This window comes from Apteryx rowi, unplaced genomic scaffold, assembly GCF_003343035.1.
Source record: "Apteryx rowi isolate R43461 unplaced genomic scaffold, aptRow1 scaffold_85, whole genome shotgun sequence".
Taxonomy (NCBI): Eukaryota; Metazoa; Chordata; class Aves; order Apterygiformes; family Apterygidae; genus Apteryx; species Apteryx rowi.
This window is the reverse complement of record NW_020451149.1, coordinates 1,862,618-1,888,646: the sequence shown is the minus strand read 5'-3', so window position 1 is coordinate 1,888,646 and position 26,029 is coordinate 1,862,618. Positions and strand designations below refer to the sequence as shown.

General features: G+C 47.7%; 1 protein-coding gene across 1 annotated transcript in view; it reads right to left on the bottom strand.

Annotated features, from left to right (window-relative positions):
• Positions 1–5,871: 5,871 nt before the first annotated feature.
• SHROOM3 (shroom family member 3) overlaps positions 5,872–26,029 on the bottom strand; it is a 162,665-nt gene continuing 142,507 nt past the window's right edge. The window contains exons 5-11 of the mRNA XM_026090140.1: positions 21,402–24,660; positions 18,033–18,109; positions 13,488–14,405; positions 11,809–12,315; positions 10,788–10,938; positions 6,955–7,227; positions 5,872–6,231 (exon numbers count right to left, since the gene is read on the bottom strand). Coding sequence (XP_025945925.1) covers positions 5,872–6,231; positions 6,955–7,227; positions 10,788–10,938; positions 11,809–12,315; positions 13,488–14,405; positions 18,033–18,109; positions 21,402–24,660 — 5,545 coding nt within the window. The remainder of the gene's footprint in view (positions 6,232–6,954; positions 7,228–10,787; positions 10,939–11,808; positions 12,316–13,487; positions 14,406–18,032; positions 18,110–21,401; positions 24,661–26,029) is intronic.

The following is a 26,029-nucleotide window of genomic DNA, read 5'->3' as shown; positions in this document are numbered from 1 at the left end:
AGTTTGTCTCTTCAGCTGCTGGACAGCCTTCTCCCCGGGGTGAAAAAGGCATGAAATGGCATATACTTACTGCTTTTGGGCAGGCGGTGGGCTGAGGAGCCCTCCTGGGGCTCTCCACAGGCAGTGGTGCCTCGTTAGCTGCAGTTACCTCACAGGTGTGAAGGGTAAAATGGCACCTGGCTCTTCCTGCCTTTCTAAAATGGCGCCTCATTTTTCCCGCCTTTTTCTGAGGCAAAGAGACAGCTCACAAAAAGCCACTGGGGCATTCAAAGTCCCCTTCGACGGCCTTCCTTTTGCAAATAGTGTCCTTTCTAAGCTTGCCGAATCTGTGGTGTGTGTGGTTTGGGTTTTTTTTTTGTTTTTTTTTAATTGCAATTTTATTCTGGCCCAGCAAAACACCTTGAACTGTTTTGGTGAAACAAGCTGCTTTGCAAAAGTGAATACCTTGTGAGTCTTGCCAGGCTTTTTGCATTTTGGCTCTAACATTTCCTTCAGCACTAGGACAAACCCGAAGGGAAAAAGTGCTACCAGCTTCTCCTGTTTCATCCAAAGGATATCACCTGGCAGAGCATCTGATGGCCACGTATTTTGTCGTCAGTACCAGGTAAGTGGTTTTTACGTGTCAAGAAATAAATATATATTTCAAGTCATCACTATAGATGATGCTGCAGGAGAATGGTGGCTTTTGTGAGAAACCTCAAGCAACTGCCCCGTAAAGGCATGGCTTCAGCTTGCAAAAAAGCTGAACGTGGTGCAATAGGCCAAGGGAAAGCAGGAGACTCTTGCTAAGTACTCGCATACAACATGCTGTAGAAAAGCCGGGCAAGCCTGTCTCAGACAGGTTTTATAGGTAACTTTTCCAAAAGATCTCGTGTTTAAGCTTATGGCCAACCAACCCTAGCAGGGAAACGCTCCTCGCTAGCTTTAGTCCCGAGAAAAGCATCTGACGCACATTCCTTGTGACCATCCACTGCCCAAGGGCGGTGTTTAAAAAAAGCAAATTGGATGACTAGCTTTACACGGCGCTCATGTCACATGGACGGGCACGGCTGAGCAGGACATAAAAGTGGCATGTTGTTAAAAGTATGTGAGCACTTACTGAGAGCTACGCTTAAAAGACCTGGTTTAATTTGCCTGTGCAGCACAGAGGGTCCCTCTGTCTTTTTGCAGTGCCGGGTTCGGGTGCTGTGACAGCAACGCGGTTGGATTACTTGCAAAGCCCAGCCACACGGTAACCCAGCGCCCTGGTGCCACGGCTACAGCCGGAGCAAAGTCAGGGGCACAGCACTGTTTTCAACCAGCTTTTGGTCCAGAGAGGATCCTCACAAATTGGCTGACCATTGAAGGCAATGCTTTTAGGAACACTGCCTCAGGGAAAGTGATGTCCCGCTCTTTTCCCATCACTTTTCTGGTTGATCTCAAGGGGAAAAACCAGTTAGCACTGGGCACACTGGGAGTTCCCCCCCAGTAAGTGAGACGGTAACTGAGAGTGAGAAGGGACAGGATGGGGAAGGCGATAGCACAGTAACACCCTTGAGAGACTGGCATCCTGAGCCAGAGAGCCCCAAAAGAAGAAATAAGCAGGGAAAGGGAGCGACTCAGATTGCCTGCTAAGTGAGACGGCGCTGGGGAAAACGCTGTGGGCTTACCTGGAGCGTGCTGTCACGCTGGGACACAATGTGATGCCGTAGGGTATGAGGCACCCTGTTGCTTTTTGTGCAACTAGYACTTACCTTAAACTGGTAATGTATCTATCTCAAAAGTGTAACTGCTTTGTCCTTACTAGGATTTTCCTGGGGCTAGCGAAGCCAGACACTGCACTTCACCCTGTGTGAAGGCATTGCATGCTGCGTCTCTTCCCTAAACCTTTCCCTGTGCAGCCGGGCATGAGGTAGCACAGACCAGGCAGCTCAAACCCCTTCAGGGCTGTCACCGAAGGTGCTTCAGTGCAGAGCCACCTTCCCAAACGGAAACCAGTCAGCTCAGTGCCTCTCCTCCTGTACACCGCCTTCTYGCCATCTGTGTTTTTGTTAATGGCTCCTCCCATCTCTTTCTTGGGAAAAATCACCCAAGGAAGCACATCAGCAGAAATAAAGCAGCCTTGCATATATATGTCTGTGTGCAAAAATATGCTGGTAGGGGGGAGGAGGAGGAAACTTCACAAGCCACCAGGGAAAGGCCAGCTGCATCTCCTGCCTGCAAACAGAGCCGGCACTAGACGTATGGAGGTTTGCCTGTCACTCTGCTCTCCTCTTGCCAGCCCCCAAATACACAGCACTTAGTGCTTCTCCAGGCTACGCAGTGGGAAATGCATTACAACAGGGTGGGGGAAAGGACAGCTAGACACTGCTGCCTCTGGGCAKTGAGGTCAGCACTTGTAGCTAATAGGGCTGCTTACTGGTGTCAGAATAAAATTTGCCCTTCAGCTCCTAAAATTGCTCTAGGCATGTATGAATATTACTATTTAACAAAATTAACAAACCTTTAACATGTTGAGCCTTGTTCTCAATTCTCCTCTGTTCCAGTATCCCCAACAGATGTTTTCATTATGAAAATGCTCATTTTTAGCAAACATGTTCAGTGAGAACCCCTGTTTGTGGCAAGATGTATTTTGATTCATTTGTTCTTTACATGCTCTGATTTTTAGCCCCTGCTGCAGTTGCAAAGGGAAATGCCCTGGCTCTGGATACATTAGGCAGTGCATGCTGGGGAAGAGGCACCAATGCAAATCATGCTTGCTGCATCTAACCTACTGGATTTCTTCACTGCAGCCCCTTAACTATAGTTTCAGGTCTAAAAAGCTCCTGTATCTAGACCTAAAATTCAGATTTGTTCCAGTAAGTTAACAATTTATAGGCRATAACTGTAAAATTCTGCCCATGGTGCTACTGTCCCATGAAAGCATGTCATCTCTCTGTGATGTTATACACTAGCTCTAAGAATACAACAGAAAAGCAAGGTAAGATAAGCAATCAATAGGTTTCCCTCTTTGCCGAAGGCACTTAGAATTAAATCTACTGGCTTGGTCAATGTTTAGTTTCTGTCAAATACCTGTCACATGTGCTTCCTCCTAACTCGGCAAACCCTGTGGTCCTGCTCCCTGCAGGAGCAATTTTTGAACAAAGCTATGCAAAGACTGTTTCCCTAATGATAAACTTAACATATCTTACAACAGAAATAGAGGCTTTAAATAATTTTTCACCTGAAGAGCTAAGCTGTAATAAAAATGTAAATGACTATCACTTGCCTCATTAGCACACGTAGGACTTCTAGCAGAAATCCCTGAACTTTGTGGACTGCAGAGCTGTGCCAAAGGTCTGAATTTCTTGCAAACCACCATGAACCCATAACCTCAAGCTTTTTAGCTGGAAATCTTACAAAAGAAACAGTTTTACAGACTATTTAGTAAAGCCTTATATACCACTGCCACAAAGCTGGCTGACTGCTGCTGCTTGGAAGCGCTTGACTTGCAGCATAACTCCAGTACAGAGAGTTTAAGAAGACTGGTGTCACTGCACGCAGCACATGCAGGTGAGGGTGGCATGATCCCTTGGGTGGCACAGTCCGGGGCACTGGCCCTGAAATCCGGTGCTGGTTTGCCCTGGCCTACGGAACAAAACAGCAGACCCTGCTCAGACGGGAAGCTCTTCCTGCCTGAGAGCTGAGGGTAGGACTGTAGGACTGCCTAACTAACTGGAAAATGCAGGGTTGGCTGGTCCCAAACTATTCACAAAAGCATGCCAGATTTGCCAAGTAGTTTTGATTTATTTTGGTAAATGTAAGGTGAAAGGGTGGCTGTAAAAAAACTATATTAAAAAAAAAAACTTTGAAAAATCCTAARCTAAACTGAAATCATGTGTGGTGTTTTTTTTGTGTTTTTTTTTAGGACAAATTAAATGCTTTGATTGGCTTGGAAACAGTACCTCCCCCTTTTTTTTTGGGGGGGGGGTCACCCCCCCAAAATAGGTTTTTCTCTGGTTTTGTTTTTGATTCAGCTATTAAGGCATAAGAACCAGTTCCCCAGCTAGTTTGGCTTAGGGTTCATGAAATGCTATACAGACCTGAACAGTGTTCAAGCTCAGAAATAATGAAAAGGATACATTTGCTGTCATCACATATAACAAGTTTGGTGCTTCAAAAAGCATTAAAACACCAAGTAGATTTTCTTTGGGGARTTGGAGAATTGATGCTTGATATGAGAGAAGGCATTAGTCTTTTCTCAGTCTGCCAAGCTGTCTAAGGAAGACCTATGTGAGAAATCTGTCCAGTGCATTTATTTCAAAAAAAAAAGGGAGGGGGGAGGGGGGAGTTTTAACACCAGCACAGAAGGCAATGGATGTTGTAATTTTCAGTCATGTGCTAGCTGAAATTCATAATGAATGGAGTTAAAAATGATGTCATTAAAACCTCTGCTCCTGTCCTGGTGGCAAGATAGGATGGGATGAACAAAGCAATGCCCTGGAGAAAGGAGAAGTGCAAACAGTTGCCGCAGGAGGAAATCTCTACAAAGTCAGAAGCGAGATGACCCGAATCTGGCTCATGAGTCGTGGTGGTAATCTATTCACGCAGCTCCTGGCCACTTCCTTTAAATGGTGATGCAGCATCTTCGAGAGGACAGTACTTCTCACACAGCAAAAGGGAGTCTGACCCAATCTGCTTTGCTGACTGCAAGCTGGCAGCAATCCTCCAGCATTTGGCAAGTTGATAAAGTAAAGTTTGGTTGGGCAAATTTAGTTACTCCAGGTTGGGCCGACTAGGAAATAATCCAATAGCCCTTACAGTAGGCTTCTACCTACCTAACCAGGGCAGAGGACATCATCATTAGATATGCATGACTTCTGGCATGTAAGATAATTTCTGATGAAGTGGGTTCAGACAAATGAGGTACTGCTGTAYAAAAAGTCCTAGCGTACATCATCCTTTCAGAAAAATAGCCTATAAATAACATCATTAAAGACCCTTCCCACATCTCACTAAAATGATTTTAGGCTGCAACAGCAACACATCATGACTTTGATTATTTAAAACAGATAGATAGACTCGCTCCTACAGTCAGTCCAGAGTTGGATTCATTACTTCATGCTAACTTGGACTTCTGAGATGCAGGTTCTCATAACTTTAAACTCCAGAATGATTTCAACACAAGATCCAGAAGAGGAAAGGTTACGTTTTCCTGGTCAAAATCTCCTTTGCAAGGACACTTACTGGTATATTCAGCATGTGTTGAAACAGGCTGAGGCTTCTTCTGGTAGCTCTTTATTATATTAAAAAAACCAACAACAACAACAACAAACACCGGGAGTTGTTCCAAGCTAATGCATGACTATCTTTGCGGTTCCCTCTTTTTGTTAAGGTTTTCACAAAATACAAAATTAAATGTCTTTTCTACATACAGAACAAAGTAGAATCAGGTAACTGATTAGAATATGTACAAAAACTTACACATTCTGCCTTGTCCTTTAAAAAATATAAATATCAATAATGTTTAGGAGGATGGGTTGGTTTTATTTTTAAGGCTTCATTCTTTTAGATCCTTCATTATTTAGCGAGGTGCCAGGCAGGCAGGAAAGGGAGGGGAGAAAGGAGGTCATGTTCTTTTTTAAAGGTAATGTGTTTATTTCTCATGAGACTCTTCCTCATCTCTGGCAGGAGGAGAAATAGTTTAGTCCCCTCCAGATTGATTTAAGTTTCCAGAAAGCAGGGGTGGAAGGAAAGGGAAATAAAAACTTTATTATTGTGATTTTTTTCCTTCATTGAAAGCTTGTTTTAAACCTGTCTCCATTCATTGTCATTGTAGAGAACCTTCTGCAAAGTACTTGGATTAAATAGACTCAAGCAGGAGGATTTTACCACAGGTCCATCTGGAAAAGGTTAGAGAGAGGATGAGATCACTGGAGGTGTTTTACCACCGACTCCRGCAGAGGTAGCAAGTGCTGCAGCTAGGGCAGCTGCTGCTGTTGCGTCCCTGGGCGTGAAGTCTGTGGGGAGGCTTTCCATCAGGCACTTGAGCTGTTCCTGACCCAGTTTGATCTTATCGTCTAGCTCTCGTTGTTCTATAAGAAGTGCAGACTTCATCTTTACAAAGTGCTGGTAGTCCTGGAGCTGTTCCTCAGAGAGGTAGTTGCACAGGATGTCCAAGACCACACGTTCTCGCCGGTCAAGGTTTTCCTTGAGTTCCCGGGCATCTTCGTGCTGGCCAGCCAGCAGTTTCCTCTTCTCATTCAGAGAGCTCTGTACACACCAGAGAGAGCGCTTCAGTATCAGCAGCATCAACCTCGCTAATCACCCCTCTCCAGCCCCCCGATGCTATGTTTGCCACCTCGCAGGGAGGCGGGATGGCTGCTCTGCTCCCAGACACGCAGCCAGCCTGGGGGAAGAGGATGAACATCTCACTGTGGATCGAACACRAATCCCACTGAATCAGACACTGCATGCTCTAGTCAACATGGGGCAGAAAAGGCCYCGAGAAAGCCAGTAAAATGGGCTCAAAAGCCACGGCTACTAGCACAGCATGGCTTTGTCTCCTGCAGCCACCCAAAGAATGTTAAAATTGCCTTCAGCTGAATCAAGAGGCAGCAGGTTGTTGCATGACACGCAACACGACACAGCCTTTCCTCCACCTGCTGGTCACTGACATGCTGTCCAGAACACAGCCGTTTTGTTTAGACAAGAGACATTTATACAAATTGGGATCAAGATTCCCAGGGAAAGAACCGCATTTACTAAAGCTTATACATGCTGAACATAGCAAACTACTGTTGCCCATCACTCTGAATGCTGCCATCAAAGGTATTGCTCAGACCCCTTCATGGTCCCCAGAGTTGGATGCCTGAGTAAGGCACCTGCATCCCTGAGCACCTTTGGAAGTCCTAGCTTATACAAGCACATTCGTCTGACTGCTGCCGTCCAGCACCCCGAGAAAGGCCAAGACGCTACAGTTATGTAGATACGTACCCGTTCTTCACTGTTGGCATTTTCCCCTAGACTATTCAAAACGTTCTCTACCCGGGCCAGGCGTCCCGAGAGGGAGAGCAAGAGGTTCACCACCTTATCCAAATCACCAATGAACATCTTGTATTTGTCAAACTCGTTAGGTTTGCATAGGTCACTGATCAACAGCTCCACCTCCTCTCCGAGAGCATTATTCATCTTAATGTCTGCAAGCAGGCCTTCCTTGGCTTCCTTCAGGATTTCCAGTTTGTTGGTCAAGCTCCTGATGAGCTCAGCCTGTCAGAAGAGAAACACATTGCCACTGGTCATTATCATGATCACACTGGTCATGTGGATGACGGCAACAAGAAGATATGGCTGCTGTCACTGAGAAGCAGGATCCATTCAGCAACAGCTGATGAAGGAGACATCAAGGAGGGAAAAGAGAAGACTGAAATTCAACACGAGCTGAAAACCTGAATGCCTCATCAAATAACATGGAGATATTTTTGTTCTGCCATCAGTCATTTTTGTTCTACCATCAGTCAGTATTTTCAAAAGACACATCCAGTTTGGTGTGCCATATTCTGACACCCAGCTACATACATTAGCAAGAGAATAATCATATACATCTTTCTTCATAAGTTGTTTTCAAGCCTCTGGCTGAAAAGAGCCATACGAGAGCTACATCTCCTGCATTGTCCCTGCTCCCTAACACAGCCTCAGAGTTATTGTCCGGATGTTACATTCTATGTTACCCCCAACTGTATGAAATAACTAGTGGAAAAAAAGAATTTAAGATTTCTTATTAACTGTGTGATAAGTGACTGAGTTAGAACTTGCTAATTACATATGCCTTAGCAAGAAAGAAGGAATTGACACATTTAATTTCCCCCCTTTTACAGTACACTGAAGTACTGACTGCTCCTTTCTTGGCCATCTCAGTGTTGAGGTGCAAGTCTCCAATTCAGCTGTGACCAAGGAGATATTACCAATGTTCACTGACTGTGCAGACTCTGCCTCATATAGAGATGCAGCAAGCAAGCATTTACACCAAAGATGCTCTAAATTTACTTAAGACACTGAGCAAAGACATGGAGAGCACACACTCATTTTGTGAAAATGCTGACAACTATTTAACTGCCAAAGAAAAAGAAGCCCCCAGGGTTTAGTGACTCCAGAACTAGCCGTATTGCACAAATGCTGGAGATCCTAATATCTGTTAGGATTTATGGGAAAGATAGAGGCAAATGCAGAAGTCTGTGGCCTGGGGCTTGCAATTCTTGCTTCCATTTAGTCCTAAGTGAGAACACAGAAAGCAGTCTCTTGATACAAGGGTTGGGTATGTATGTTCGGTCTTTTCTTTTCAGTTTGTGCACTGATGAGCCATCATTACACGCATGTTAATTGACTCTGCATACAAACACTGCAGCATGAAATGGGAGTAAATCACAAGGTTGCCTGGAAAGATTCTCTCAAAGTTTATGAACATAGTCTTCTTTCCATCAAAGTTGCTGGTAATTTCAAGTAGGAAGGTGTTGTACCTCAAAAGAAAGAGGATCTTCAAACATAGGTCAGGCTGAAGGTTGCTCTGAATTGGCCCTTATGACCAGGGGTTGCCTGCCTGAGTGGCGTTTGAAAGGTAGGTTTCGGAGTCGGGAAGTGAACAGCACTGTTTAGCCAGACACCACTAGATGGTACACTTTGCGTGCATCCTCTGGAGTGCAGGGTTTTCTGGCTGCACTACAATCCATCAGCAGCTTCTGCATAAGTGCAGAGGCTGAATAAAAAGTGAATAATATGCTCTTAAAACAAACGTCAGGCTTATGCTAATATAAACTACTAGGCTTATGCTGGAATGACTGCCAAGCCATACCATTTTTTAGCAGGGTAGCTCAGGGGGAGATGACAGCAAAGATAAAACTAGACCCCACTTGCTAGGATAAGGGACAGCCCAAACTCCTTTASCTAGATTCTCTCCTCAATAGGACAGGTAGCATCCAGGGACAAGAAGCAACATTCCCCCCCTTTGCCTGTGATGCTAAAGCCATGTCCAAAAAGCAGGTTTTCATGAGGCCCAAGCTGCTCAGAGCTGCTGGCTGCTCCTCCCTGCTCCAGATGCTTTGCAGGAGGCRCAGGTTGCCCTCCAGCCCTCTTTTGCAGGAGGCTACTGGGCTGCAGGGAGTGAAGCACTTTTGTTCTGAAGGCCTGTGATTTGGAAGGGGACCGTAAAACACTTGCTTTATGTTGATTAATCAGCGACTCTCCTGTGATCCCAAATGCCAACCGACATAGTTCCTTTGCATATTTACAATGGAAATGAGTTTGGTTTACCCAAATGATCCTCAGAGTAGCTGCCTTCTCAGATAATGCCTATGCAAATGTTATTTCACACAGACCATGAACAAACATGCCAAGGCAATCTCTCTGTCTGGGCCTAATCACTCCGATCTATTTCTGTTTTTCCATGCAAATGTAACCTTTGAGGCCTGGGACTTGTCCCCCAGTAGCAGGCTCACACCTACTTGCAAGCTTGTCAGATGCCTGCAGCATGCCCAGTGACTCCTTGCAGCAGCACCCTTGTCTTGTTTAATCACCCCCCACCTTTCATGTTGGTATAAGCAGGCAGTTGTTTTTGAATTGAACAGAACCCCCAAAAGTGCTATAGACACAGCAGGCCCTGTGATTGATTACCTTTGAAGCTGTGTGCTCTACAACCAATGGCTTAGGCCAGCTAATTAAAACTGYAGCCAAAGGCCTTAGTCGAATGCATTTGATTAGCTACACGCGCACAATCTATTTGGTGTAGACTTGCTATGCAGAAACTATCTAGGACCACAGATATGAGAGATGTCAGGGACTGTGAGTGTAGCTAGCCCACGCCAGTGCCATGGTATGACAGCTCCCTAGAGACACCGTCCTACCCGTGCCTCACACAAAATGGGGCTACTCTGTTTACAACATATGGGACTTGCACAAATATTTGTGTCCTTTGGTATGCTTAAAYTCTGTTGTTGCACTAACAGAATAAAATATGGGCTGTGTTACTCTGGCCAGTGCAATRTAGGATGTTCTAAATTTACAGGCCGGCATGGCTGCTTTGGACATGAAAGTAGTAGGTGAGTGAAGGGAGGCAGAAAGTCATGGAAGACAGAGCACCCAGGCCTCCAGCAAGAACTGCAGGGGATATTCCTCAGTGMAATTTAGCTACAGTATGAGAGGAAAAAGTTTCCTCCTCTCCTGCCCTGCTCTCCTTCTCCTCCCCATCCCATGACAAGTCATCACACCCCCAATTGTGCAGACTGAGGTGAACATCGCTTTCATCATGAAACAATAAAGGATGGGRAAAAAAAAAGTAAAAATTGTTTCTTTGGTGGCAGTGAGTAGGGACAGCAGGTAAAATGGGCAAATTGGCCTCACTAAGGAGAAAAATCATAGGGTAAAACCTCATGCACTGAGACAGTGCAGTCACYGGCTAGATTCCGTTCCTGTCTCTGGTCTGATGTGTCCTTGCTCAAGTCASTTTTCCTCTCCCGGTTTCTTCCTTGCTTTGGGGCAGGGACGGCCTCTTACAACCTATACGCTCAGCATGTGGCACAATACAGGTCAACCTGAGGCTCGTGCTAGATTTGCAATGAGCACTCAGAGAAGCACTCTCCACTCACAGACATGTGAAGGTATGATCTAGGTCGCCCTAATGAAGCTTCATATGTGGCCTAAATGCACCCAGCTCCTGTGCAATGTGCAAGTGTGACATCCAAATGCTGACATCAAATAGAAATGCACTTCTTTACTTTCGGACTTATTATTATTTCAAGAAAGTAACCAGAAAGTGGTGATGCGTGCTCTAAATTTACCTTTTTTTCATTGATGTCCAGCAGCTCCTCTTCCTCACCTGCTTCTTCTGGCAAGTCCTTGATTTTATTCAGCAGTTCTGCTTTGGGTGCTGAAACGTTATAATAAGCAGGGCAGGGGACCAGAGTTACAGGCACTTCCTTTTCTTCTCTCCTAGGACAGTAAAGAAAAAGGACGAGTTCAGTGTTAGTTTCACTTTTTCCTCTGCCTGCATCCATGCTTTTCCAGCACCTACTCTTTGATACCTTCTCAATGTTATTAACCACAAAGGAAATGGCCAATTCTCGCCATCAGAGGGTGCATGTCAGCTGCTTTCAAATCTCTCCACTGTGCAAAAAAGCAGCACAGCTGCTCTATTGTTCAAATGTTGACTAGTTACCAACAGTCAACAGGAGATTTCTCCATGGAGGTAAATCAGCATAGCTCTGCTGGCGATGGCTAGATTGACCCTTTTACCTGCATAATGCATTTCACACTGCATCTGCACAACTTATTTCAATATGGTTCTCCAGCTATCACTTATGGTCCCCTGTCTTAGAACACTGCAGGACCTGGGCTGACCTTTGCACCCCACGGTAGTGAGCAGGCACCCCCCACCTCTCCCTCCAGACCTGGGACTCTCATTATCTGTCTGCAAGCCACTGGTTTGGGCTTGATTTTACTCTCACATCTGTTACCTTGGCTTGGACTGAACTGCTTCAGATTACAAAGGTTAAGAGAGCAAAATCAAAAATATATCTCCAGAGATGGTTCATTTCCTGCCCCCCTACCAGGCTGAGAATCATCTTCTACACAGTCTCGAGAGGTGCGCTCTAAGAGCACAAACAGCCAAGCTAAAGAGAAACAGCATTCAGAAATGCCCTGTCAGCCTCATGTCAGGGGACTGAGAAACTCACTCTCCACCAGTGCCCGTCTATAGCGATGCAGAAAAATTCGGCACAGAATTCTTGCTTGTCCTTAAAAGCAAGCAAGCAGCGAGTTCTTCTGCGACATGAGCCAACAACCCAAACAAACAGTGCTTACTTGTCATCTTCAGATGCTGTCCTGATAGCTTTTTTCTGTGACATCTTCCTTTTCATATTGTTCTCCTTCAGCAAGCTGGTTCCACTGGGGAAAAGCCCTTCCATTAAGTCCATGGTCGTCTTCATTTTGGAATCTGGATCGAGGATATCAGCCAAAGACTTATCTTTATGGACGATTTCTTTTGCTAGAGCCTCTGACTTGATATCCTCTGGGGTCTTTTTCTTTGTCTTCACCGGAGGAGCTGTGCTGAGTGTCCTGGAGTCCAGGCTGCCATTTTCCGACTCTCCAGCAATGACCGCTGGCTCTCTGTTTTTGCCTTTGGGTTGAGTTGTGGCCTGTTTATGAGAGCTTTGAGGCCCTTCAGAAGAAGCAACTAACTGGTGCTGCTTATCCACAGCAGATGGAGAGCTAGTCCTCTTTGACGCAGGCCAATTATTTTCACTGATATTGGTGCCCAGTCCTGCTGTCTCCCTCTCGACCAGGGCTTTGGGAAAACTTCGGAAGTTGCTATGGACAGAAAAATTCTGTGAGATGAAGAAAAACTTACTGCGTAGGATCTTTGTGAACACATGGTGAAGGCCTAACACAGGTAAGTTTTCCTTCTCTCGCCCATTTTCGTCTCTTTGCATTTCAACACAGAAAAGCCTACACTGTGAAGCTAAAGGCACCAGAAGCATTTCATTCCCTGGGCACTGCTGTTTTGTCATTCCAACACAGAAAGAACTAGTGAGTGACCCACTACCTTGTGCATTAAAGCAGAAGGTCCTGGAGTCAGAATCATGGAGCGTGTTCAGACACAAGAGATAGCAGGGACACAGTTCAGTCAGTCAGTTTTCTGCTCAGGGGCAGGGGACATGGAATCTCACCCCTTGGGAGTGCCCATCTGAGCAGTCTCCGCTCATTTGTCCTTTTCACGTTGGAAAAGCAAATCACTACCACAGCCTCGGCCAGATTCTTCCCTAATGCAAATCAGAGCAGTTCCCTGGAAGTGAGGGAAGCTGTGCTGAGTTAAACCAGCTGGGCATCTAGCCCAAACTCCTATCCTTCAGGAAAAATCCCCTATACAATGTTACTGTGGCATATTTGCCTTGTCATTTCTTGGCATATAGTCATTGTTTCATAACAGGATCATTTGGTGCCAGGTCTGCAATGTATTCTGGGAAACTCTAACGGTTTGGAAAAACATGAGTGTTCATTATGGGATAGTACTTTCTCAAAACCCAGTAACTGGAAGGAGTCAGCAACCACTTTAACTATTCATGCTGGAATGAGTAAGAAGAAATCCCACTGAAATCCRTAGGGTAACTGCAGGGGGAATGAGCCCAGGGTAGTTTCTCACTCATAACCCCTTTTGCCTTGCCTGCTAAGCACCTGTCAGTACATCTGTTGGAGGACCACAGAGCTTTTTGTCTTCTTGCTTTAGGGCCTGCCCCGGCCACACCATCTGACAATGCTCTTGGCAGCCAGCAAAGCCTAGTGGCAGCGAGTCTGTCTGGCTGTCCCTCTCCCCTTATAACGTGTGCACTCCTCCACAAGCTTCACGCTCAGCTAGCAGCTGTGGGTGGGTCACCGGGGCATGCAGAGCTGTGGAGGTCAGTCGCATTTRGCTGGAGCCCTGCATATCTTACTCTATATGGCCCTACAATGCCTGACGCACCATGTTACAGCTCCCCCCTTACCTCACTTTGGCCTCTTCTGAGATCCTGGTGRATTTGTCTCCAGCTGCCCCATTCCCCTCAAGTGCCGCTGGTGGGGGAGGAGGTGGGAATTCCTCTGTGCCGTTTGCTGAAGCGCAAGAGCTCAGCTCAGGAAGAGGATGGGGTGGCAGTGGGGATGAGAAGGGTTGAGCAATGACACCAGGCTGGGAAGGAGTGACAAACACCTCATCATCTTCATCGTCCTGCAGCAATGGTGGGGGAGTAAGCTGCAGGCACGACTCTGAGATCCGGAGATGGGTTGTCCCATGGGGAGAAGGAGTCTCTGGGTCAGAGGAAGTGCTGCTCTGTGTTGGCAGGGACTGCCACCTCTGGGAGAGCTTTGGCCCAGCTGCTGGAGGAGACACCATAGCCCTTGGGAAGCTGCCATCCTTGACCGAATGAGCCCATGTCACTTTGGGAGGCAGGGATCTGTGAGGCAGCCCAGCTTTCCTTCTCCACATCATTTCTTCTGTGGGAGTCTCAGGGGATCTATCCTGGACCGCATCCAAAGACTGTGCCTGAATATTACTGCTGCCCTCAGGGGGAACGGCATCTCGTTTGTCATGATGCTGTCTCAGAGCCTGGCAATCTCCTGCAGCCTGCAAGTCTGAAGCGATCTGGGTGGGCATATTAGGTGTGGACTGGCCAGATCCAGAAGGAATAAAGTCAAGAAACAGGGGTTTAAAGCCCTGCTTTTGTTCAGGGTAGTGACTCCTCGCCTCTGTTGGGGATGGGACATATGCAGAAGTTCTGCTATCTTGCCTGGAAAGCTCTGAGCCCTTGTGGCTCTTGGCTAGTGCGGAGGAACTGCCACCAGCCTCRCTGCTGTGCTGAGGATGGGGATAATAACTTGTGAATGTCATTTTTTCTGAGTGGCTTCTTTCCTTCTTGCTGACAGACCTGAAAACCAAGAGACAGACCATGATAAGGGTAACAATCAGTGAGCAGGCCAAGCTACTGTACAGCCCCTTAAAAGGCAAATTATGCAACCACACTGGAGGCCTGGGTCAGCGCCTGCTAAGCCAGGCGCAGTGCAGTTGTGCTGCTGAAACTAGAAGTAAATCCAGTCTACTAATCCTAGGGACACAGAGCTAAATCCATTCCCACTCATCCATCTCCCATCACTTCCAGTGCGTGTTAGATCACACACACACATAGGCACACATGTGGTGAGCATCACAGAAATACTCAGTAGAAAAAAACACTTATTCTCTGGTTATTGTTTCAAGGCTCGGCTGTCAAATATATGAATAACAGTGTGAACAATATAATTTTGGACTCCAGGGAAAATGAATGTATTTCTACAGATCCAAGATTAATGAATCTTCTTTTGACCCACCTACAAAGTTCAGAGTTTCTCTGGTAGCACAGGAACTAGGCTGCCATCTATACAGGGAAAACCTAAGTGCCTGGATTATTTTCCAGCCTCACTTTGAATTTTGTTTACTACAGATAGGGCAGGTAGTGATTGCTGTAAGGAAGACTATTTGACATTATCTACCATCAGACTCCATTCTCAATTACTGATAATTTTGACAACTTGAGCTTTATGGGCCAAAACTTCCCATCATGCTGTTTGCTCCTTGGGGAAAGCTGCCATTAAAATGATTCAGTGATCTTCAAGGACAAAGTGAGGCAAAAACTGCATTATTTTGATTGCTGAAAAGAAGAAAAAAATTCTTAAAACCTTGGGATCCTCTTAGAAAAAAGAGCTCCCTTCAGACAGGCTGGTGTTACAAAGAACAAGGCCAATACATATGAACTGCAACAGGATACGAAGGCTGCAAATTCAATGGATTAAATTATTCTTTCCATCTCTTTTAAGATGTTCTTATGTGAATCCGAGAAAGAGTGGCTGGTCTAAGCGAGGCTCCTGCTTAGAACATGTAGCCAACCTTACTCGCCTGTGTAGCTATTGAGCTGGCAAACAAAATGAGCCATAACAATAGTGCTAGCAAATCTAAGAGAAGACAGCTTAAAAACATGAGGCCATACTGTAAAACAATAAAATACAATAAAGCAGTACTGCCAAAATACTTGCTGTTCGCAAGATTCATTGTTCAAATAATCTAACACTGTCTATCCATGATGTTTGAGACTTGGGGCCCAAATTTGCTCTAAAATGTACTGGTACAAAATAAGAATAATTTTGTCAATGACATGGGTTGTTCTGGCTTTATTCTGGTGTAACTGAGAATAGAATTTGGCAGCCTTTGCCTGGGGGTGGGGACACTTTCCAGACAGACGGCTATTGGTATTGTCTGTGGTTCCTGGACAGTGGCAATGTGYATTCTTTTCAGATACTCAGCATTTGTCAGAAAAGCCAGATGGTAATTCTCTAATTTAAAGACCTCTCCTACTGTGGAGGCAATTGCTGAGTCTAAAACTGGTGGAACAACAACCGTTTCCAACAGCACTTATGAGACATCTATTGTACGTCACCTGGGGAACAATGTAAGAGCGTAGCACATTAAGTCACGGAGCATAAGTGACTGGACAAAATGACCGYTACCAGGACTTGTGTAATTTCACCATTGGATGGAATTTCCTCCTCTAACAAGAGAGGCACGAGGGGTGTTTCCACATCCTCTCCAGCACATTGAAYGGCAGAGGCCCAGGGGGACCAATAAGCATAACTCCTGCAGCCCGCTGTTGCCTCCCCTGAAGGACCCGTGYATGGAGTACGCTGCAGCCAGGGATGGGATGGGATGGGGTTGGTTGTATGTCAGAGGACTCGCTAGAAAACCAGTTAATCTGGCCRGCAATCACAGGACAGGCAAAGACTGCATCTCTTAAGAGATGGACTGAGGATGCTACCTCATGCCGTGACACTCTCACAGGCCCGAACCATCTATACGACCCCGACTGTGCTGTACTCCCTCACACTGGGGTGGAGGAAGGTTCAGCAGCATCCTAAAAGTGGGACTTCTTGTAAGGTCCTGCTCTACCTGCCCTTTTTTGGTCTGTGGAGGATCCAAATCTTGTTCCCATTGGGAGTTAACTGCAAAACTTCTACTGGCTGGTAGGGAGTGGTTTGCAGGCTACGTGCTGGGACTGTGTCCTAAGAGTCAAGAGAGTTTTCCTGTCTTTCCCTGTCCTTTTGTGGTATCTTTTGGAAAAAACAGGAAAGTATTCTGATCAAGAAGGGAATGTGATCCCACACCTCCTAGGAGAAATGTGCTCCCATAGCATACAAGATGCCTATGCAGCACAAAAGTCATAAAGCTGCTAAGGTAACAGCAACAGTCTTTATGCAGTAAAGCATGTAAAGGAGAAACCCACAGTTCATGCTACCACAAACTTGTTCTCAGGTGGGGTGGTTAGTCCAGTTACTTRAAAAATAGGTTGGGAAGAAAAGGAAATAACAAGTAGTTATTTAGAAGAATGATGAAATGCCAGTTTTAGAAGAAATGGAGAGGCAGAATGAACCAAAACAGCTGTGTCTTTCTCTTAGGAAAAAAATGGAAAGTTATTYCAAACCTAAGAAAAAGGGTGTGTTTTAAATAGTCATAAAAGGGCATGCCTGGAGGCAAAATTAGTCCCTCCAGAATGACATTTATGTCATCCTAGGCACAAAAATTGCCAGCCAGAGTCTGAACTAAGATCCAGCTAGACTAGGAGCCTGCCTATATTTCTAGCTGTCACCCCCTGGCCCAGTGCTGCCTATTGAAACCTTTGGAGCCCACAGTGTTAACTCCCAGTGTGACAACAGAGTAGGAAGACATTTACTGCAGTTTTCTGAGAAACAGAGCTCCTTTGTGAATAATTATTTCAGTTCCTCTTTTACTGTAACAGGAGTTAGCTGTTTGGGCACTTAGCAGCTTAAGGCAGGCATCTATTTATTATTTAYATGTAAATACAACCAGATCAACTTCAGTTCTAGTTAATTTCAAAATAATCCACTGCTAAGTAGTTTCATAGTTACATATGCTCTAATATTCTGAGCTTTATGACTACACTCTTCTATTTTTAAAAACATTTCTCTCTCCCCTGTTGCTGAGCAAAATATCCTAGTTGCACAACAGAAAGCAGCCTAAATGCAAAGCCCCCCATTCAGCAAGATACTGGAGATCTCCCAGTGTTAGCCCATGCAAACGCTCACTTGCTTTTGAGGAGGCAGCACACTGGACTGGGGAAAACCAGACAGAGTGAAACATCACGGTATTTTTTTCYTTTTAGGACCCTTCAGTTATGATAACCTCTGGATGTGACTCCTAACAGCAGATCAAACGCGTTTTGGAAGGCATGTAATTTGACTATTGCTGCAGAAATGTGCTCCAAGGCGACATGATCGGAGAGGAGAAATTTACAGTGAATGAAYGTCTGCAGTGAAAAAAATTGCTCAGAGCAGCTTACTCCTTCTAGTTCTACTGGGCATAGCACACCCAAAACTGCATCCAGGTAGACGTTTTCTCTAGTTCGTCACGATCCAGCCATTTCCACAGACAACATATGACAGCTGTTATTGGCAGCAGAATGACAAGAGCTAACCCTGCAGTGACAGAGGAGATATTAACATATACCTACCTGGCGCCTGCACTGATCACGTAGAAAGGATCTCTCACCATGGGGCCAAATTCACTGCCTTCCCTTCTCAGCAGGTCCTGGAGCACAAAGACAGAATTAGCAGCAAGCAGAAAATAAAACAACAAAACACTGATGCCTCCTGGTAAGAAACCACTGCGTGTGCGATTTATGGATGGGAGGAAAAATAGGTACGGATGCTCCAGTGACCAGAGGGAAACCAGGCATCTCTGGGGCTTTTACATATTGGTTAAATTCAATGGATTCATCCATCCACCAAAGCTCTGTCCCAGCCTGGCAGTATTTCCCCGTGAGGGTCCCCAGAAGAGCAGTGGTACAGCATGGCAACTCAGCCTTCTCCTGGAGGAGCTTGAGCTATAACATGCTCCCTTTTCACCAGCATGCCAGGAAACTCGAGCATGGCATACCCCCCTCCAGCTCCCTGCTCCTACTTAGAGGGCCCATCTGCCTTTCCCAGGCTTTTCCAGAGAGATGGATTTTAAAAAGCTCTCAGCAAGTCCTTGCCTCTTCTGAAAATGTACCCAAGGGTGTCCATGGGACCTGTGTGTTCACCGTTGTTTTATATGCAAGTAAGAAGCTGAGCCATCTTCGAAACGGCCTTAACTGGGAAAGCTGAACACCAAACCATCTGTCCCCAAGCAGAGAGAGAGGCTGATTGCCACCAAGGTTTGAAACTCTAGCCACAAGTGGAGGTGCTGAAAAACACCAGCGAGTCTGGCACTTGGCTCTTTTGAAAACCTAAGCACAGATGCACAAAGGTCTCAGGATCTACCTCCTCTTTAGGCATTTAATTCATCTGAAACCAGAGAAATTTAGGAGCTGAAATACCTTTGTAAATCTGACTCTCCCTCCCCTAGAGCTCCCACCATAAGACACCAGACTATCACAAGACTTGAAAGCAAATGCTAAGCATGCTTTTGAAGAGGTTGGTATTTTCTCACATATGATCTTTTGGCGCAGAGCTCTTCAGTGCCCCCTTCCCCACGCCCCTACTTGTTTGCTTTTTTTGTCAGCATTGCTGCAGAGGGAGGGTAAGCGCTGATCTTGATTTAAGAGTCAGGGAGTTGGGAGATATGCAGGCTGAGACAGACTGAAAAAGCAGGGGGGAAGAAGGCAGAGAATGCGTTCTGAAGACTGATAGCTAATAATTCCACATGGCTATCAATTTCCGTATATCTTTAAACAAATTCCTACAGTGACACTGCAATGTGATTTATATGCAGCCTGCAAAGAACTCTACGTATTGTATACAAGACCCTGAAAAATATACAGTGAGGCAGTGAAGACTGCTGCTAAAATGCAAATACATGTTTCCCACAAAAGATCTGAAAAGGCCAAAAAAAAATTGCCCTGCTGTTTTGGCTGCAGCCCYTACTTTTATAGTATTGGTTTTGTATTGGAGACAGTTCAGAAGCAAACCTAATCAAGAAAGCATTTAAACATATCTTCCCTTTCAAAAAGACAATTACAGATTGGTGTACATGTTTGAAGTCAAACACGCTTTCCTCAATCGGAATTTAAGAACAGGATTTTCAGAAGTGCCATGCTATCTACAAGAGTAAGTCCTCACTACAGAAGTGAATACAGCTAAGCCACTCCAGAAAACAGCAGTAAGGAYGCTCCCTTCTTCTGGACTTGAGCCAAGACCCTGTGAGTAGGTCTGCACTGCTGCTCATCATCTTCCTTGAGTCAGCTCCCAACAGGCAGAAGCTCCTGTTAGTCTGCTGCAGGTATGGAAGATCAAAAATGAGCCAACAAGGGGAAAAAAGGGATCTCAAAAACCTCCCAGTTTGTCCCCTGACCAAGACAGCAGATAAACATGAACTAGGGCTGTTCGCTGTCCAACCTGTCACTGAAAAGTACATTTTAGTGACTCCCCTCTCTCTGGAAGCCTGTTTAATTTTCTTGCTGCTCTGGCTGTACTGGTAGGCAGAAAAAAATTTGCAGCTTGGCTTTCACCCTAACTCTTTTTTAAGGACTGTCCTTTTACCAAACACAAAAGACTTCATGATTGGCAAGTGTGACAAAGTGGCACGGATGAGCCTGTTGCCTGGCTGGTGTGGAAAAAAAATGATGATGGCATGAGAGAGCAGTGGTGACGGAAATGCATTCCGGTCACTTGATAGTCACAAGCTACTTTTTAAATTCTATTTTCAAGTGTAGTGTGGGATCTGAGGTCTTTTGAGGGAGGTTATTTAGAATGAAGCACACAATGGATCTGGGGAGACGGCTCCTTCCCCCTGCCTCCATTTGGCCCGTTTCTGAGATGCTGCCSAGGGCACAGCAGCACACTCTCTCTATAATTTCCTTTATGTTACTCCGCTGAGTGCTACTTCATCRCACCTAGGCTGATAGCAAGTATAAGAGTTGAAGGAGGCATTCTGGATCTCAGCTGCCCTTTAAGTCTGTGGGACTGGCCAAACACTTTGAGAATGTTTGGAGCAAGGAGCCTGCCCACGTTTTGGTTTTTCCTCCCTCTCCCCATGATGAATGGAGCCTGGCGTAAAAATGGGCAGGGGGAGCAGACCTGCCACTGCTGTAAATCAGCGTGGCTCAACCAGTTGCAGTTACCTAAACAGGTCTGAAGAGATTTGAACCAGCTGAAGAGCTGGCCTGGGCATTTGTTCTCCAAGAAGTTTGCCCGTTTCTACTATTTACTGTCATCAGAGTCAGTCGAATTCCCTGTCTGTGACATCAGCCTAATGTTCCCAACAACCAAGGGGGGGACGGGACATGGAAAGAGCAGCCGGGCTCTCCGCTAAGCTTTCTCTGCAACGTTTTCCTCCAGTGCTGGAGGCAAAACATAGCAGTTACTTGGCAGTGTCTCTGCTGAGCACCTCCCAGCTCCCCAGCTGTGGGGGCCAGTGGGAGCCAGTGCAATTTCAGGCAGCCCTTAGGCTTCTCTGCTTTGCATCAGGGAGGTGGTCTAATGCCAAGCTTGTGCAGGACAGCAGCAGCAGCATATAACCACGTTAACGCACCCCACCAGAAACGTACTCCGTGCTTCTCCAGTGATGCTAACAGGCAAGGCTAAGACCCTTAGATGAGGTGTCAGGAGCAGCAAGAACACATGTACGTTACCAGCCTGTGCAACAAAATCACAGCATCTCCCCCTGGAATAGCTCCAGCAGTAAGAAAGCAGAACAGAAGCAGTACCCCACCAGCAAGCATTTAAAATAGCGTAATGCTAATTCAATTGCAATAAACGGTCTGTATCACAGCATGCATTTAACCTCTCTATAACCAATCAAGCAACTGCCATGACTGAACATCAGTCTGTTCAGCATCCTCCCCCTTTTCCTGGTTCAGAGAGCCCCGCTTGCCTGAGAGTATGATCTGCTTTCCACATACCTGGTGTTTCTTTTCTGCTGTGGGAGTGGGAGACGACCTTGAACGTATATGCACAGTGACTGTCTGATTGTCGTATCTATCAAGCAAATCTTCCACAGACACCGATTTCCCCGATTTCCTGGCAGAGGAGGGTATTTCAAAGACCTGCTCCTGTTTCCCATAGCGAGGCTGGCCCTGCGAGCCGAGAGCATGTGTCTGTGTGCCTTTGGTGAGCTCCGTTTTGGCTCTGTAACCCCAGCACCTGTCCGTTTTTGGTCGGCTTGTGATTGAGCTGTCATGGCGCCCTTTCTTCTGCTCATCTCCACTCAGGTCAAAGCAACCCATCAAGCCAGGAGGAAGGGTTGAAGATATCCGCCCCATCCTGGATATCTGCTCCAGAGATTCTCTCCGGCGGTAAAGGTTGTGGTCCTGGAGGGAGTTCATGCTGGAGGCAGAGGAAAGGCTCTGGCTGTCTGGGCCACCAGCCTGCAGATAGGAGCTGTGAGAGCGTTCCCTCAGCAGCCCCACGTCTTGAGAGGACGGCCGTCTCCCCGTTTTGCGCTCAATGTAGTCAGCAAGGGCGTTCTGCTGGAGTTGCTTGAGCTCCGGCTTGGAGAGGCTGGCTGTGGAGGAAGCTTTGCCATCCCTTTCGAAGATCTTACGCCGGTCAGCCACCGTATTCTCCGGGAAGACAAAATGGAGGCCTTTTTTCTGGAGTGAAAAAGGTGACGGCTCGCCATCAGAGATGCCCACTTCATTCATCTTCTCCGGCTCCGAGTAAGACCTCTTCTTCTGTTCTGCTGTCAGCCGCTTCCGGCCCCCGATGCGTGAGATGTGCTGCGTCTTGGCATAGTCCAGGGCGGAGAGGCTGCCTTCTGTCGGCGTGACGCTGTGCCTCTCCTTCGGGGTGTGAGGAGACGATGCTGTGCTCCTCATCCCCACGTGGGCTGAGGCAGGCCTCTGGGTCACCCTCTTGGGGGCACTCCCAAATGGGGGGGTGATGCGCCGGAAGGATGTAGCCCTCAGCACCCTGGACTGAGCATCTTTAATGCTGTTCCTGTAAGCCCTGTTGAACGGTGTATCCAGCTGTGACCCATGGGCATCCTGGATGTTATCCTTCCAGAGAACCTCCTTCTCAGGCTCCCCTCCCAGCTGGAACGTGCTTTTGCTCCTCGGGAGCTGAGCAGTCCTTATTTGCGTCTCATTTTCAGGACACGCGTTGTAGTATTCACTTGGTCTGGGCTGCTTCGCTGAGGTTGCCATCTGCAGCTCCACGGGGCGCCAGTCAGCCTCTTCAGGCTTCCCGCTCCTGCCAGAGGGGCTGGAGACCCTGCCCAGCTCACTGGGCAGCTGGCTGGACTCCCGGGAGCCGAGCTTGCCCCGCGTGTCCTCAAGGCTGTTCAGAGAGCACACGGTGCCGGAGGGCTGGCTCGACCTGCTCGGCCCGTAATGCTGGCCAAAGGTGGGAACGCCAGCGCTTTGGAGCCGCTGAGTACTTTGCTCTCGCTGCTCAAACTTGCTGACCTTCTCCAGCACAGAGCAGCGGAGCTTGCTGGGGTCTGCTTTGCCATAGGGAAAACTTTGGGTGCTGCTAGAGCTGAGGCGGCTCCTCCCAAAATCTGAGGTCTTTGGGTGCTGTGGAGAAGGGGGCTCTTCATCCTTTGACTCAGCAGCATGGAACGGGGTCGTGCTCGTGCCCAAATCCACCTGCCTTGCAAAGGCCTGCGGGTCCACATCACTGCACTGCTTGTGCCCCTGTCCCCTGTGATCCTTCTCCTCTTTACCACTGCTGTTCAAAAAGGACAGTTTGGTGCTGGAACAACCCTCACCTGGTGGCATCTCTTTCAGCTCAGAGCTGCTTTGCCTCCTGGAACTCCCTGGGATGTTCTGCAAGGAGGAGAAGCCATACTGCTTGGCCTCGCTCTGACCCCAGTGGCGGTGAGCTGCAGCGTCTCTCTCGTTTTTCTGCGGGTTGCCATTTTTGTCCTCCTGGGATTCGTCTGCCCAGTCCTCTTTAGGCGGGTAACGTGTTTTTCTCTCACTGGCCTCCCTCAGCTGGGGCTGTGGGGCTTGAAAACCGTGCTTGGAGGGCTGTGCAGTACTTGTGGTCTCTCGGACAGTGTGCACTGCCTTGTGAGGGGGAAACGACTCCTCCTTTCTCGATGTGGTCAAGTAGACTTCTGGGCCTGCAGCGTTAGGAGATTTATACTGCGCAAGTTTTGCTGCAGCATCCTGCTTTCTCTCAGTGGCTGGAGGCTGGTAAAAAACAGTCGACCTGTTTGTAGTGCTTTGGTTTCCGTTCTCATCAAAGTCCAGGGGGTTGCTGGCTACAGCTTTGTCACATGTGACTGGAAGAGGTGGAGGGTACCCGCTTTCTTTGGCCAGAGCTGGATAAAGCGTCCCGTTATTGCTTGCAGAAGGCTGGGGCATCTGGGCGTAGTGTGGCTCTGGGGAAGGTACTGGGTAGACACCAGTAGGCAGCAAGGGCTGCCCGGGCTGGGCTGACTGGGAATAGCTCTGCTTGGGCTTCACAGTGGGGCTGCTCTCTGGGCTCTTTTCCACCACGGTGTGCAGATGCCCTTCTCCGAAGGGGGTCTTCAGCAGCGGCCCCTGGGAGAAGCTGCTGACAAGTGGAGGCCAGGCCCCCTTCGGCTTGTTTGGATCGAGGCCAGAGCACAAGCCGGGCTTCTCATGATGCCTGATGGCTGTGTAGCTGTCACTGCGAGCAGGTGGCAAGGGAGGTCCCTTGGGGGGCTGGCTCTCACTGTCTGAGGAGCTCTGGCCTGGCTGTGCCCAGGAGGGAGCTGTGTTGTGCCGGCTCAAGCCATGGAGCCTGCCGTGGCTGCGACCATCTGCCAGGGTCCGGCCCTCACAGCTCGGAAGCAAAGCAGAGGACTTCACCTCGTACTCCTCGGAGATCCCTCGCTGGGCATCGTAGACTGTCTTGACGTACCTGATGTCAGCCTGCCTCATCCCCTCCTGCAGGCCACCTCGGGAGTGCATGTTGTCCATGGAGCAGGAGTGCTCCTTGCTGAACAGAGGAGCGGGGTACTCAGGGATGCTGGAGTTGGTGGAGAAGGAGCTGTAGGCTGAGTCTCTCTTGCTGTGGAGGTGGGAGAGCTGGTCAATGCTGTTGGTGGACTTGGCTGGGGAAAGGTGACAAGGGTGGTAGCCAGGGGAGGAGTGGTCCAAGCTCTCCATGCTCCCCCGGGAACTGTACTGGTCAGGACTTCTCCTCAGATAGCCATGCTCGTAACCGGAGAGATCGCTGGTGGAGGAGCTGGAGAAGAGCGAGAGAAGAGTAAAAACCAACTGTTAGCAGAGGAGAGGCACAACAACTTATAAGTGAGCTCAGAAACAAAATGTTTAGTTTTGAGGAGTGCAGATTAAAACCCATATTTGGGCCTACTCCATCCCCTCTTTGCAGTCATCCCACTTCACAAAGAGGAACTGCTTGACATTGCAACACATGGCTCTTATTTACCATAGCGGGGTGGGAGGGAAATACAGACAGAAACCCAGCGCATCTCTGGAGCCAGGGAAGATCAACCCCACCCATCAAACCTATCCAAAGCACTTGGAAAGCTGAATGAGTGCCGACGCCACTGAGGAGGAGGAGAGGAGCGCAAGAGGCATTCTGGGGGGAACGTAATCTCTTTCTTTTTTTCCCATTTCATTTCTTTTTATGGAGATGAAGGCTATGCCCTGGCAGGCTTCCTGGAAATTCAGCTGTCCACTAGACAGTTTGTTTGCTGCAAGAAAACTAAACAGACAAGACAGAAGAGATGCGTGTGCTTGTGTGTGGAGGCAAGTGGGGGGTGCAACCATACTACCACTTTGGGAAAGCCCCAGGAAGTCTTTAAAGCCTCCTCACGATGTAGCTTAGCAGACACGGGTGCATCATGACACTTGTCAACATGAGTTGACAGAGGACTTGTGGCCTCCAGAGGCGTGCTCATAAAGAAAGATACTTGGAGATCTATCAGCTGAAAGGGAGCTCCTTTGTGCCGGCCACAGTTCTTTTATACCTCCCATGGTGACACCAAAAATTGCTGTCCAGTTCCCCTGTGCTAATCTCTCCTCCTGGGCTCCTGCAGATACACTGAGGACTCGCGAGTGTACCCTGAGGATTTCACTTCCCTTTTCCCCTGTTCCCTGGATATGGCTTTTGCTGGTTCCCAGGTGCTGTCCTGGCAGAGCCCCAGGGAAGCACCAGGAAAGGAGAGCCTGCTGTCCCACGCAAGGGTGGCAGGGCAAGACTCAGAGCCGCATGCAGGAGCAGCAAGCCCAGCCTGGGAGCAGGCCTCAGCCTCAGTGGGCACRGGGGCTGGCTGCACAGTGGGAAGTGCATGCTTCACTTCTGCATGCTTCACCCCACAGGGATAACGAAACCAAAGCCGCTTCGCTCAGCGGGGGAGCTGGAGATGCACAGCAGCTCCGGGAAGCAAGGTGCTGTTTCTGGGAGGCAGTTGGTGCATTTGAAAACAGCCCCCTTGCTAACAAGTGCCTGCTGAAGAGCCTTGTCTTGGGATCATATCCCAATTGCAGTTGCTTCCCCCTTCCTGGACTAACACCCACAAGCCCAAAGGACAGACATGGAGGGAAAAGGCTGCTAAGCACAAGGAAAGGCAAAGGGGAGCCTGCCTGCA